The 15,840-nt window shown below is 44.0% G+C and overlaps 1 protein-coding gene across 3 annotated transcripts in view; it reads left to right on the top strand.

Annotated features, from left to right (window-relative positions):
* CD99L2 (CD99 molecule like 2) overlaps positions 1–15,840 on the top strand; it is a 497,554-nt gene that overhangs the window by 312,445 nt on the left and 169,269 nt on the right. For all 3 annotated transcript variants that reach the window (XM_078688659.1, XM_078688658.1, XM_078688657.1), the window contains one exon: positions 1,932–2,021. In XM_078688659.1, coding sequence (XP_078544785.1) covers positions 1,932–2,021 — 90 coding nt within the window. The remainder of the gene's footprint in view (positions 1–1,931; positions 2,022–15,840) is intronic.

Here is a 15,840-nt window from a genome sequence, read left to right as displayed (position 1 = left end):
CCCTCACCCATCGTTGGTAATGTAAACTAGATAGTTCTTGTCTACATCTTTGTTTTAAACAATGTCAAAACCCTCACAATTCTGTTCTTTTGGGTTTTAGATTTATAGGATACAAACATTATAGTACCTACTTGGAAAATCCCAAGTCTCCCAACTTTGATCACAAAAAAACCTTATTGGAGAGTGTTTATTAGATATTTATTTGTAATGCTTTTTATGGTAAAATATCTGAAAATTGATTTGCAAACCATCTACGGAGGACTTTTGCACGCTCCGATGGTGTATGTTCCTCATTTACATTGTGATAATGCAAATGCTACTCACTTCTATGTGCTAGTGGAAAGACACAAACACCACAACCTATTCTTGTTTTATATGTACTGAGGGCCACCTACCCAGCCCTTTCCTTCACCATTCAACTAGTAGTATTTTATACAAGGGTGGATCATACAGTTAAGCCAGGCGTGACAGTCCATTCCCAGTTACTCCATTTTTGGTCTCATGTTTTTGTTTTAAGTAGGTTTGAGTTTGTTTTAGAAGTGTTTCTCTGTATAGTAACTTCCTAATTGTTTACCTTGAAATTTCTTTGCTCTTGACCTGTGATCTGAGGAACTTTCTAATCTTTGAGGCAGCACCCCATTAAAGGGAGGTGATTCATTCAAAATATCATAGAGTAGAATTACTGTAGACTACAATAACTGATTACTACCAGCTTTATATCTCAAACGTAATGTGCTCTGTTCATGATGAATGTACCTCCACTAACCGCTTCCGATAACTTAATAGTTGGATTAAAGAAACATTTGGTGATATTTGTATGTACTCTGTATATCACTTTCTCAAGCTTTTCCCTGCCTTCTCAATAATTCCTCAAAGTGATGAGTGGTGTTGTGAGCGTAATACTTAATTGGAAATATCAATACAGCCCTGTACGTGATTCTGTCGAACTGTTAACTATGTTGCTAGACTCTCTTCTTCTTTACAGGTTTTATCCCCAAAGCACAGCATTATCATGTTCCTTTGGGGAATGAATTAGCAATGATATTTTTGTTTAATTAACTTTTCCTCATAGATTCATTCACATCGATTTACATAGTAGTCAAACAGCTACCCCTTATATAATGATTCACAATGATTTTTGTGGTAAGTCTTATGACTTCTGTTTAACGTATACCTACTATTACAGCAGATTTCTCAAACGTCTGGGAAATCCCAAAATACTCTGGGAGGAGTAGTTCAGAAAGTCTACACAAGTTATAGACTGCTAAGAGTTCTCCACTTCCGCTAAATGTACTCCTATGAAAAAGCCACAGGAGTATGTTTAGGCTAAGTGTGCATTAACATATTTTAGTACTCCTTCAGGAATATACTTCGACTCGTGGAGAAAACCCCTTTGCGTTATACATTTTTGGCCGTGTTCCCTCTCCATTCCCACTCTTGAAACTCACTTACACCAGAATGTTTTGAAGTATATTTAGAAATGTTTTCAGGGTGTGAATGGCATGTGCGCCCCCTTCTGGCCAAGTAAAATGAATATCTGTGAGGTATGTGACACTCAAAAACCCCACATATCATTCTGCCATGGGGGAGGGGGAGGGAGGCATTGTTTTGTGTTACGCCACTGAGGAATGACTTTGTAAAATGTTTGTGAATACCCACAAAGATTTTCCTTTTGGTGTGCCGTGCATTTGGTATGGCCAGACCCCATCGACTCTGCCCATTTCCGAAAACTCCTGTTCTGACTGCTGAACTACTAGTAGACTTTCCATAGTAGGACGTTCCATCTGCTGGTGTAAATCCATGCAGATTCCGAATCTATGTATCAGAATGTGTGAAAACGTTACTTACAGGTGTTCATTACTCTACACCCAAATTAAACTTGTGTACACAAAAGCTAAGTACCTAAAGTTTCAATACATTTTATTTTGTAGCTAAAAATCCTTCAGATTTTGATTTGTCGGATGCATTGGATGACAGAAATGACGATAAAGGAGGGAAGCCGAAGCCTGGCACTGGAGGCGGTATGTAATGAGGACAACACAAAGTACTTAAAATGGAGAGTGTTACACTGTAGAGTCTTTTATGGGTGTATTTCATTATGCAAGAGTTTGCTTTTGGAGACAAAAGACCTGATTTAGAGTTTGCAGACGGCTACTCCATCTTGAACGTGGCGGATAGCCCTCCCACCGTATTAAAAGTGTATCTTATCCGGTGGCGCTTGTAATATGGTGGGCTGGATAACCATCACGTCTTTGACACAGTAATGGTCCAAGAAACTCTAAATCAGTCCCAGAGGATTGACACCGTACTCGTATTGTCAATATTTTCATTTGACAATATTGTACCAAAGTAAAATGGTTGTTATAGATGTTATTCTGTGCACTACAGTGGAGAGGAACTGGTAATTGGACTTCATTCTGGCCAGTGTTATGATACTAGACCTGAGGGGCTATTTATGAAGACATCTAACTTGATATACTTCTATATTGTGCCCACATAGAGTTTCAATCTACACCTGTGTGTAGTGTGTGATATTTTTTATACTGCAAGACCCAACACGACTAACATAAGGCTGTTGCAAGAAGAACTTCGTTCATGCGCATTTTACAACATGATTTAAGAGTCTGATGAGGATATTCGGCATATTTTGAAGCTCACTTTTTGCTTCTGAGCTGCAATGATTTTTTTAACCTGACCCTTCCTACCCAGTCATCTCCCTTGTGAAAGAGGGTCTCATTGGTGCATTTTTCCTCAATTACTGAATCACTTATACTTGGATATTTCCGGTATAGTTTCATATTCAGAAAGTTGTGGGAAAAACATTCACATGTGTTTGTGAATCCTCACTAAATTACACCTTAAAGGCTGTTGACCACGTTTGCAACAGTTTTCCATTAATTAATCTTTGCTGTGTTCCGAGATAAACATGCAATCTAAAAAAAATACGTGCAACTGACCACCCCTTTTTCTATCCCTTATTCAGAGGCTTACAGTGTGGGCTTTTGAGTTTGTAAACACGTAAATTAAATGTTTGCATAAACATTGCTATCAAACTGTCTCAAGTGGTGTCCTCAATGCCCAGAAGCCTAAAATGTGGAAAACTTTTTCCCCACTTGTGGCATCGGGCTGCAGTGTGTAAATAACTTAAATACGTGTACAATGCTCATACAGAAACACCAGTAATGGTGTTGCATGCTTTCCCAGCATCATCTATTATTACAGTAGTTAATAAACATGCAAGTCACAATGTACAGCAAAAAAACATAAGAACTGCACAAGTGAGTGGCAGAAACTGTTGAATTGATTCATACGTAAGCAGACATCCTATACACTCCTAATTCTGTAGCTGTAGATAGCTTCACACACATTTGTCAGGAAAGAGTGTGCAGCAACACCACTCACTTTTCAGCTACACACGCTTGATCTACATCATACTTGGGTGCTCCAAACTGAAAGGTTTGGCGACCTCTTTCTCTTGCTATTGGAATGACCTGTTGCAACTATGCCACAATGTCAGACCAGTATCGTCGCCAGCCTCAACCCCAAATTCAAAAGTACAAGAGCAACCTCGCAAATCCTGAGACTGTTTACGTAGTCATGTATGTGGAAAAGAACTGTGCTGTCCTCTTTGCCAACCATGGTGAATAAATGAGTCTTGCTTGCCACACACTCCAGAATAAATAAACTGACAATGCTCGGACGCTCTGTAGTGAGCCCATGAGTGTGGATAAGGTGTGGAGGAAATGGCAGGAGATAAAGTATTGTTTGAAGGAAAAATGATTTGCACTTACAACATGCAACCCGAATCCATAGAGATGACTGGGCCTGCACAAAGATTTATAATCCGGAAGGAAAATACTTGCTCTACATGTCTCCCCAGTTTCAGGATGCTTGTTTCGGGTCCACAGAGGTCCTGGCTTGGCAGTTCTGGCTGGACTGTTCCCATGAGGAGCAGGGTCAAGATTGATTTGCATATGGCTGGGTTTAAACTAGGGTGGCGTAGTGAGCAAAAGAACAATGGATTTAACCCAGATCCCTTGACTGCAGCTTGATTGTTTTCAGCATTCCGTCCATCATTTGTTGCTGCAGCACTACATTTCTCTCGGGCATCACTATGAGTCCAATTTGGTTATTTCAAGCTGTCAATGTCCAAAGTACATTTACAAGTCATAGTCCTCTGAATACCCGACAATGTCAAGGTGTTGCCCATTTGTTCTTCACAATAGTTATCATCTCACTAGACTGGGTGTTGTCTTGTCACACATTTGAGGATAGCACTCTTACAAGATTCTTCTAAACCTCGTCATCTTTGATGGCAGGTACAGGGATACTTTATTAAGATATGTATAGGGTTGGAATTGTGGTCGTTGCGACAAACAATTCCACCTGCCACTGCCACAGCTAGCATCAATGGTTACATGTCTGCTCCTCTCCTTCAGGTAGTGCTTCAGATTGTACTGGAAGGGTGTGTGTGTGTAGGGGGGTATGTGAGTGTAGATAGCAATAGTACATCAGTATACCTGTGAGGCAAGCCCTTGGTTCTTCAAACAGTCTTCCACCAATTGTAGTGCCAGTCCTAAACGGCATATCAGTCAAGGAATACAGTATTGTCATTTAATTCATTGATATTTACGTGTGTTTATGGATTGGACATAAATCACCAACACAGGGCAGAAGCGAACAAACAAGACATTATGCACATCCGGCATCCTTAACCATACTTATGCCGAGGGTATGCAGCATTTGATAGAGGACAGCTGTTTTTTTATGTTTACTAGCATGTGAAGCTTGTACAGTGTTTGATGTGGACTTTTTAAAAGGTAGGTACTTGCCCAAAACAAATACATGTCCACGTCACCATATCTGAAGTTGGTGAATGTAAAACAAAATGTGTGACATATACATAAAACATTATTTATTGATTTATTATAATATCTTTATTCAAAGCGCTTAACAAGCAAGTAACAACAAACGGTACACTACCAAAGTACAATATAGCCATTACTTTATCATCTGCAAATTTATTTCAGAAGCATCTTAAAGAGAGATGGAGAAGGGTACAATGAATATTAAATGGGAGGGTAATTCAAAAACAAGGAACAAGAATTATATAGAGAACAAAAGCAAGAAAAAGTGCATGGAGGTTGGGTAAGAGAAGAAACTGTGAGCCGGAACGGAGAGAACGAGTTGGGGAATATGGAGAGATCAAAGAACATAGGATGGAGCAAGTGAATGCTGATGTTGAAACTGATAGAGCGATAACAAAATCCGAGAAGAGATCGAAATGGAAGCCACTAAAGACAGGGTGAAAGGAGTTTGATAGTCATGAGAAAATAGAAGCCGAATGCTGTACTTTTGAATCAGTTGATGCAGGGTGAGGAGATATTTTGGGAGAACAAGGTGTAGTACAGAACAGTATTTCATATGAAAAATAGGACCGGCTTTGGCGAGTGGTTAAGTGAGTAAAAAGGTAGGAAATATTTTATATTTCTGCTGTTATGGAGATGCAAACAACAGTTTTTGGCATTAGGCGAAGGCTGTTCAGAAAAAGCCAATGACGAATTGAAGACATTTAAAAATTTCTAGTTGAGGAAGGAAATAGAATAGGAATCGGAGACTTGAATAGAAGATGGAGTAAGTAAATAGATCTGGGAATCTTCAGCATAAAAGTGTGAGTTAAAAACAAAAGAGTAAATAATAGAAGTTAGAGGAATGGTACACACGGACGATAGAACACCATAAAGAAAAGGTTAAGAAGAAGATACAGTGCCTTACTGCCTTCCAAGAAACCAAGAAAGAAGCAAAGAACCGAGCCAAAAACTCCAAAATTAGAGAGAGAACTAATAAGAATAGAATGACCCATTCTATTGAAAACAGCAGAAGGATCAATAAGAATAGATATTGTGACAAGCCTGAAGTAGAGTGTTAGCTAGAGAAAGAAGTGCTGATTCAGTAAAGTAAAAAGGATGAAAACTAGATTAAAGAGAAAAAAGCTTATTAGTCTGAAAAAAGAGAAATGGCGTTAGAAAACATTACTATATTTAGGTTGGACTGTCAACCACCTCAAGAAAAAATACCACTATCCTGTGAGGGTGAACCCCGAAAGACACTAAATGAACCTTAGCTGAGCACCCTGGTAGCTGTGGCACAAAGTAGACAGGCTTAACTTAGGGTAATGTGTAAAGTATGTATACAGTAACAAAACAGTAATAAAGTGAAATCATCAATCAGTGAAAATCTTGAACTGAGTTAGAAAAATAGCGTAAATTTTAATAAACAAAATGACACCATACCAACAACAATTGAGGGAGGGGAACAAGAGATATGAGTTTTTAAAGGGTTTAGTGGAAATAGCTCCAGAAAATGTTTAGTGCCAATGTCAGTGATCTGGGTAGACTGGAAACTGGGAGCACTTTCAGGCCAATCCCCAAATCGAATACACCAAGCGGGATGGCCAGGTCAAGGATTACTTTTGGACTTAGTCTGCAAAATGGAAATCTGAATCTCTAAATGGGGAAAGGCTACAGGCCAAATCTGGAAAGGTCTCACGAAGTCAGGTGGGCATTGAGGGAGGGTCTGCTGAAGCTGTTGATTTTGGTGGAAACATAACTGTGAGATGAAAAGTCAAATTTTGCATCTGTGACTTTGGTCTTGTCAGTCGGATACTTTCAGGGCCTTTGCCCAGTCAAGATTTCTAAATGGAGACTTAGTCTCTGAAATGGAGCTAAGCTTTCTCAAGCAGGACACAGCAACAGGCTGTATTTGAATAGGTCTTTGATATCTTATCGTGGAGGGCCCACTGACACCGACTTTTGGAGAAGCTACACGCAGGACAAACCTGTTTCATTAGCCCAGTGAAGTAGCTATTTTACTGGATCTGTTGTGGTGGTTTGTCCCATCCTCCGATGGCTGGAAGTGAGAATTTGTCTTTGGTGTGCCCTTTTTTTTTTAGGGCTCACTACAGACCCAGTTGTGACTGGGCAACTGGTCATCCAGGAAATGTGGGTCTTGAGCTTGTTGCCTCCCTGTAGGCACAGATGAGGCCAGACAATTGATCCTTGGAGTCCAGGTCTTTGTCATGAGAACAGGAGGGAGCAGGTCCAACCTTTCACAGCTCCTCTCAAGATACAGCAAGCAGGGTTCAGTCCTCTGCTGTTCTTCCACAGGTCCAGAAAGTGTTGTGAGGAGGGTGCCTTGCGGTGGTGCCAAATGTATAGTTGACACTAGCTAGTGGATGAGAGTGACTCCTGGATCCCCCTGATTCTTGGCACAGACGAGGGCAGGTTGCTAACCCATGGAATCCACTTCTTTGTCTTGAGTACAGAAGAAAGCAGGACCAGTCTTTTGTAGCCTCTCTAAAGTCACAGCAAGCAGGGTTAAATTCTCTACTGTTCTTCCACAGGTCCAGAAAGTGTTGTGAGGATGATGTCCTGCAGAGCCAACGTTATGTTTTGCACTAGCTAGTGGATGGGAGTGACTCCTGGCTGCTCCCTGAACAATGGTGGAAACGTTCCCTAGGATAACCCCACCCACATTTTCAGCAGTTCCTGTTTTCTTACTGCAAACAATCCCACAGACCCCCTTACTGAAACTCCTAGATGGGGAGCCCCTTCATCCTGTGTGCAGAACGTGAGTGGTCGCTCAGATGTGTGCCCAGGGAAACAAATAGCTCCCTCCTGTGTGGTCACTCAAAACTGGTTCTGGGGTTTCCTTCCCGATCACTGGTTTTGGAGCCAGCCTGGCTGTGGGGAACAAGGGTTAGCCTTCCCCAGGTTTCACCTTACATTTACTTGTGAAAGAGCAAGCCCTTTATAAGTTAATGAAGTTCCTGAGTCCACCTTAACTGGTCTTCCTCCAAGGTCTGGAACAACACCTCTTCACACTCGGGCCATTGTTTCTGCTCTGGGAGCTGTTTTCACACCTCATTAAGGTCAAGCACTAGCAGACCCAGTTGTTAGTAGGCCAATGCTAATTATCCTACTGGAGGTTCAGGCAGGTACACTGTGGCATTTTTAAAGTTGCTTTTCCTAAATATCTTAGAAAAATCCCAATTTACCATTAAATTGGATGTTTAATAAATATGAAAAATAGTTTTTGAATGACTTTTCTTTAGCTGTTTTCTGTCAATAACAACAGATTAATTTTTATAGTCTGTACTCTGACAATTTCTTGGATTCAGCTACAGCCCTGCCAGTGAAAACAGCTTTTAAGTCTAGACTCTAGAGGAACATGTCAACTTTAATTTTACACATGTTCCACTTTTAAATATAGAGCACCCTACCTTGTGGGTAGCAATATGTACATTGGGGTGGCTTATTTATATTTAACAACAGGGTTTCCCGCCTGTAAAAAAGGGTGAATTTGGCAGGTTTGATAGAAAGTTTTTAGGCTGTTTCAGCCAGGCTAAGCATGATAGACCTGAAGCCATGTTTTACTGGCCCACTGTTTGGATGGTACAATAGGTGCTGCAGGCCATAGGTGGCATTTAACTTCTAGGCCCTGGGTTATTTTTTTAATCCATATGGTAGGGTCTTGTAGTCAAGTTAAATGTGTCAGTCATGAATTAGCCAGTATAACCATATTTAAAGGAGGAGCACAGGCACTTCATTCATGTTTAGTAGGGTTAAAAATGCACTGTGTTCGAAGTCCAGCAAAACAGGCAAGAAATTGCAGGGAAATCATTAGGGTCAAGAGTGGACATTTTAAAGTAACAAAATAGCTGTCAGATTTAAAAGGAAGAGGAGAAACCCATTTGAAGGAAGAGGAGAAGACGCCTAGAAGTGAGATAATTGGAAAAGTGTGACAAGATAAGGAGTTAACAAAAGATACACATTTTTCACCAAAGGAGGGGTGATTAGTGAATCAGGAGGATGCAGTAGATTTTTTCCCTAGGGTAGATCTGAACTCTGAGTTCCGAAATAGCCTGGAAGTCTCACAATTTAGGTTGTGTAGAAGATTGAGAAAATCCGCAAAGATGAGTGAGAATGGATAAGAAGAGAAAGAACATGCTAATGGGGGAGGGGGAAAGCAAAGATAGGACAGATATTAGGAATATTTGATGTGAAATACAAAGCCAATTGATAAGCAGTGTGCAAAGAGTGACATGACGTATCTGAAAGAGAGGAAAGCAAACAAATAATTGTGCTAAATAGACGAAGAGCATCATGAAAGTGACTGAAAGAAGCGTTCCTTATCAGAGTTAAGTTGAGAGGCAAAGTGATAAGGGACAGAGAGTGAGTCAAAGGCATTCAGAATTACATATAGTGTTACAAAGGGACTTTATCTCAGAGGACAGCCAAGGTTGAGGAGGTTTAGCATTATGATTGAAGGGATAAAATATAGCACAGATATTCACTATTAGAGAGAAGAGAAAAGTGAGAACGTATATTAATTTAGATGAGATCTGGAAGAGAATGAGTCAACAAAGGGTAACGTGACTGGGACCAAGGCTGCTAACAGAATTGAAGAAAGTTTGTTTGTAGATACAGCTACAAATGGCAGCACAGGAGCAGTAAACTTAAAGGTAGAAGATACCAAAAAATCATCAGAAGGTGAAATTATGGATGGATTAGATGGAATGGTAGAGTGGAAGCAAGAAGAAAAGAAAATAAGATTGAGTGTACCTCAAGAATGAGCAAAGTCGCGGACTGCAAAAGTGAAAGCTCAAAAGATCCCATACAACTGTGTTTAACAAAAACACAGTTGTATTACTAGAGACCTATGAATTGAAGTCTACCTAGACAAATTCAGATAAAGTATCCAGGAAACATGTACTTGTTTACCAAGTACATGTTCAAGAAAGCGACAACCACAAACCTCAGTTCTCTTCCAGGGGATCCTCATCAATAGTCATAAGCACTGAATATTCCCGCCCATGTGTGGGACCCTGGAAACAATATAAAAAAATATATGTAAAAAACACATATATCTCGCTCCACATATATGTATGTACATATATAATTTTTCTCACACCAATGCAGCTCCACAACTGAGGCTAAAACAATGTAAACACATATACATGCACTGCAATTAGTAAGGAAACAAAAAGCACATTAGGTCAAATAACCCTTGAACTTTGTGTTTTAAGAGTAAAATCACTCATAAATCCTGAAAATTGCTTATAAATAGACATTGTTAGCCCTCAGGCTGCATTGTAAAACAATAGCATAGAAAATTAAACCATTTTCAACAAAAAACTGGCACCGTGCCTTTAAGGCAGCCATGACCCCATGCTTCCCATCATGCCTCAGGGGTGACAGTTAGGTCAGTTGTTCTTTCCGGCTCCTTCAGTCAGGACCCTGGTGAAACAGCTCCCTTTCTTTTTGGCTTTCTGTCAAAAAATATTTTTGTTAATCTACAATTTCTGCTTTCACTCGACGTTTTTTAGACCTAGGGTGCTACTACTACCTTTTTTAGGCTTAAAAAAGGTGTTTTTTCTGTCAAAATGCCTTCCCTCTTTGACAAATGCCCTTCATGTGGAAGGAAGATGCCCAAGACTGACACTCATTCAGTGTGTATCCTGTGCCTACCAGACTCTCATTCTTCAAAAACCTGTGAACACTGCCAGGTTTTAACATCCAGAACTCTCAAAGACCGAGAGAGAATTCGAGTTTATGGACTTTCTGAGAGAGGAAGATCTCCCAAGAAGCAGAAAAGTCAGAAGGCGCGGTCGACGTCGAAAGAAGCCCCGACTTGTTCACCTTCGGCGTCGAAGAAGCAGTCGACGGCGACGAAGAAGATGTCGTCAGCGTCTACATCCAAGGTACCTCCACTACAGACAGCGTCGAGGGATAGGTCACCGTCGAAGCAGAAGAGCTCGACGGCGAGCCAACTGACGTCGAAGCAGCATCGTCATGCTGTGACGTCGAGGCATTCTCCGGCGACGCCTGGCCACCGGCGTTCGGCGTCGAGACAACCTCCGTCGACAACTAGTCGTGGTCGTTCGGCGTCGAGGGAACCTATGCCGACCCATCGTCGATCTACGTCGAAGCAGCCCACGTCGACGCCCTGTCAATGGCATTCGACGTCGAGGCAGACTCTGTCGCATTCAGACAAGCGGCATTCGACCTCGAGGCACCCTCCGTCGCCAACAGAGCACCGGCGATCGGCGTCGACGCAGCCTCCGTCGTCGTCGAGCAGGCATCCTTCAACGGCGAGACGCTCTATGGCGAAGGACAGTCATCGACACTCGAGGTCGGCGTCGAGGAGATCACGGTCGACGTCGAGAGAGCGTCTATCTACTCGGCGCTCGGCGTCGAAACAGCCACCGTCGACGGATCAGCGGAGATCCAGGGAGCGGGGCGATTCGCAGCCAGTGAACATCTCTCCTTCAAGATCGCAGGAGAAGGTCGCCTTTGGGGCAGGTGATGCAGGAGATGGAGAGTGAACCATTGGACCCAGGATCAGCATCGGCTGCGGAGGTAGAACAATCTCCATTACAGGACCCTCCTGCCAAGAGAAAGAGGGTCTCAGAAGAGAGAGGTCGGTCGAGGTCTTCCTCTAGACGGTCTCTAGTGAGCCTTTCCTCATCTTCCTCGGCATCACGAAGTGGCAGATCCTCGGATGGGGAAGACAGCGATTCGGATAGGGAGAGGTCAACATCCCCTGCAAGGTCGCAGCAGGATCAAGCGGATCAGCCTCCTCCACGGTCACATTCGCCAGCGAAGGGTCGCACCCAAAAGTCTCCTCCTGTTCGTCTTTCCCCAAGGTGGTATAGACCTCTTCACCACTGGGCCAAGGACAAGGAGATGGCAGATCGGTTGAGGGCGTATCGAGATCAAGCCTCCCGCCGCAAAGAACGGTCTTGTTCTAGAGGACATTCAAGTAAAGGAAGATCTAGTCACAGAGAGCGATCTCGTTCTAGAACGCGCTCAACTAGAAGAAGATCTAGGTCCAGGCGGACTCATAGCTCTTCAAGTTCATCAAGGGCCCGATCTCACAGGAATTACTCTCCGACCCTAACAAACAGTCCACGCTCGAATATCTCCAACTGAGGATATTTTCTCGTTCCAAGACATCTTGGGCAGGGGAGCCCTGAAGTTAGGAGTGCCTATTACAGCTCCGCAGATCAAGACGAAGGTCATCTTTGAAACCCTGCAGCACAGAACGGCACCCAAACCCTTATTGCGTTGGTCCCGGGTATAATGGATCCAGTGAATGAAGTCTTCCTGACTCCGGCGACGGTGAAGTCAGTCCCAGCGAGGATTCTCAAGAAATATCGTCCTCCTGAAGAGGATCCTCTGTTCCTCAAGTCCGATCCCCCACCAGATTCAGTAATCATTGCGGTGGCTAGAAAATCCAATGCGGTGGCTTCCTCATCCACGGTACCGCCGGATAAGGACAGCAAGGTACAAGTCTCATGGGGGAGAAGAGTTTGTAACATCTCAACTTCTTTCCTCAAGGTCTCCAATGCGGAAGCTCTGCTTCAGAGGTTTTCTGAAAAACTTCCTCTGGAAGATAGAAAGGACTTTGAGGAGGTTCTGATGGAGGGCGGTCAAGTCTCCAATCAGATTATAGGAGCGGCGGCAGATGGAGCAACGCTGGCTGCGCATGGTTATGCGCATGGAATCACAGCGAGGAGATCCTCTGCCTTACAGCATTGAAACCCGAGGCTCAAGCCAGAATACTAAATCTTCCTTTTTCAGGCACAGCTCTCTTTGGGGCGAGTGCTGATGAGGAGATGCAACGGATGAAAACGGAGTTAGACATCCTTAAAGCTGTGGGGCTTGAAAAGAAGAAGGAATTCCGGAAGAAGTTCCGTTCTGACAACAAGGGCTCTTCGAAGCAGAGGGTTCAAACCCCTCACTGGCAGAAGGGCCAGAACCAGCAAGGCCAACAAAAATCGCAATATAAAGGCAAGCGCAATTCCAAAGGAAATGGAAATCAGCGCCAAGGCAACAACTTCAATAAGCCTCAGCAGAAGCAATGAGTCTTCACTTCCCCCAGCACCGTTGTCCACTCCAGTGGGGGGAAGCATTGCACATCACAGGACAGAGTGGCAGGCCATTACGAAAGACCAATGGGTGTTGTCTACGCTGCAGAATGGGTACTGTCTTCGTTTCCATCGTCTACCTCCACCCGTTCCTCCAATGTCAACGTCAAGCCACCAGCTACAAATGTTAAAGAAAGAAGTAGCGACACTCCTCGAGAAATCTGCCATCGAGAGGGTGCTGGTGGCTCAAAGGGGGAAAGGAGTATACTCGAGGTATTTTCTGGTCAGAAAAAAGGGCCAAAAGGCGGAATACAGGCCCATTCTGGACTTGAGAACACTCCATCTACATGTACGAAAAGAAAAGTTTCGCATGTTGGCGCTTCACCAAATATATCCACATCTCAGGAAGGGGGATTGGATGTGTTCGGTGGACCTTCAAGATGCGTATTTTCATGTCCCGATACGGCCCGATCACAGGAGATTCCTTCGATTTCGGGTGGGGACCTCCCACTACCAGTTCAAAGTCCTTCCGTTTGGGTTGAAGTCGGCCCCCAGGGTGTTCACGAAGTGTGTCGCAGTGGTGGCGGCAGCTATACGCCGCAGGGGAGTCTTCGTATACCCATACTTAGACGATTGGCTGTTGAAAGGTCCAACTCCAGACAATGTAAGGAATCAATTCCAGACATGCATAGAACTTTGTCAGCGTCTAGGCCTGCATGTCAAATACAGCAAGTCTGCCTCCCAACCCATTCAGAAGATTCACTTCCTAGGAGCTCTGTTAGACTCCGAGGTAGGAAAAGTGTTTCCTTTGGAGGAGAGACAGTTTTCGATAGCGCTCAAGTGCCAGCAAGTTCTTCGCAACAGGACTCAGAAAGTGCGAAAGATAGCCTCCTTCTTAGGGTCGATGGCTTCCTGCATATTCTTAGTACCGAACCCCAGACTTCGGAAGCGTCCTCTTCAGCAGGATCTGGAGGACAAATGGGACCAGCAATCAGATTGCTGGGACGATCAGATCACTTTGTCGGAGGTAGCTCGATCTTCCATCCCGTGGTGGACAAAAAAGCAGAACATGCAAGTGGGAGTTCTCTTCCATCAACCTCCTCCTACACAAACGATCATCACAGACGCGTCGTTGCAAGGCTGGGGGGCGCACATGGGGCCTCTTCAGGTACAGGGTCTGTGGTCGTCCAAAGAAAGCACCTACCACATCAACTTGCTGGAATTGAGAGCAGTCCACCTGGCTCTCATAGCGTTCCTTCCCTCGCTTCAGGAGGAAGTGGTTCTAGTACAAACGGACAACACCACCACGATGTACTATTTGAACAAGCAGGGAGGAACCCGCTCAAGGACTCTTATCACTGGAAGCTCAGTGCATCTGGCATTGGCTTCTGGCTCGCAAGTTGTCTATTCAAGCAGTCCACCTCCAAGGAGAGCAGAACGTGAGGGCGGACGCACTAAGTCGGCACTTCGAAGACAGAGAAGACTGGGTTCTCAACGGCGAAGTGTTAGAAGATATTTTCCAGTCTTGGGGTCGTCCTTCCATAGATCTCTTTGCGGACGATGTAAACAGCAAATGCCCAAGCTTCGCCTCAAGGTTTTATCGACCAGGAACGAGAGGGAATGCTCTTTTGATCAACTGGTATGGGGAATTTGTGTACGCCTTTCCACCCCTTCCGCTGATCCCGAAGGTGGTTAGCAAGCTGAGCCACTCGTGCACAACAATGATCCTGATTGCCCCCGACTGGCCGAGGCAATGGTGGTACACGGACCTACTTCACCTGTCAGTGTCTCCTCACAAGAGGCTTCCATTCAGGCCGGACCAGTTATCGAAGATGAACGGGAGTATTCACCATCCCAACCTTCCGTCACTGAACTTGGCAGCATGGCTCCTGAGGTCATTCAGTACGGCCACCTAGGACTGCCACAAGACTGCATGTCCATTCTGAGAGAAGCACGACGTCCTTCCACAAGACATTCTTACGCATGCAAGTGGAAGAGGTTCTATATGTGGTGCATGCAGAATGGTCACAATCCGGTGAAGAGTCAGGAAGAAGCAGTTCTTCCATACTTGTTGTACCTGGCTAAAGCAAGTTTGAAGGTTAACTCCATTAAGGTGCATTTAGCCGCTATAACTGCTTATAGGCGATCACCTTCGCAAACCTCTTTTTTCCAGTTGCCAGCAGTAAAAGATTTCCTGCAAGGTCTGAAAAAGGTGTACCCTCCTGTACGGCCTCCATCTCCTCCCTGGGAGCTGAACCTAGTACTATCAAAGTTGATGGGCCCTCCTTTTGAGCCCATTCATAAAGCTACTTTACAGCATATTTCCTGGAAAGCTGCTTTTTTGGTAGCGATTACGTCAGCCCGTAGGGTGAGCGAGATTCAGGCCCTCTGTACCAAAGAACCTTATACAGTGTTTCATTTGTATAGAGTGGTGCTCAGAATGCACCCTTCTTTCCTGCCGAAAGTGGTGTCAGATTTTCATGTTAATCAGTCGATCTCTCTGCCCACTTTCTTTCCCAATCCCTCTACTCCAGCTGAGAGGGATTTACACTCTTTGGACCAGAAAAGGGTTTTAAAGTTCTATCTGGACAGGTCCAAGTCTATTCGACATTCTGATCAATTGTTTATTAACTATGGATCGATCAGAACTGGTCATGCAGCATCGAAACGTTCTATTTCCAGGTGGATCGTTTCGTGTATCAAACTTGCTTACCAATTGGCGCAGCAACCTCTGGGGTTTACACCTAAAGCGCATTCCACTAGAGGTAGAGCTGCCACGGCAGCTTACCTGCATAATGTGCCCATGTCTGAGATTTGTAAAGCGGCGACCTGGAGGTCTGTCCATACATTTACCAGACATTACTGTCTAGATTCAGACACGAGAGCAGATACCCAGGTGGGCCAGGCCT

The sequence above is a fragment of the Lissotriton helveticus genome, chromosome 4_1 (assembly GCF_964261635.1).
Source record: "Lissotriton helveticus chromosome 4_1, aLisHel1.1, whole genome shotgun sequence".
Classification (NCBI taxonomy): Eukaryota; Metazoa; Chordata; class Amphibia; order Caudata; family Salamandridae; genus Lissotriton; species Lissotriton helveticus.
The sequence above is the reverse complement of the archived record's forward strand: the minus strand, read 5'-3'. Positions and strand labels throughout refer to the sequence as shown.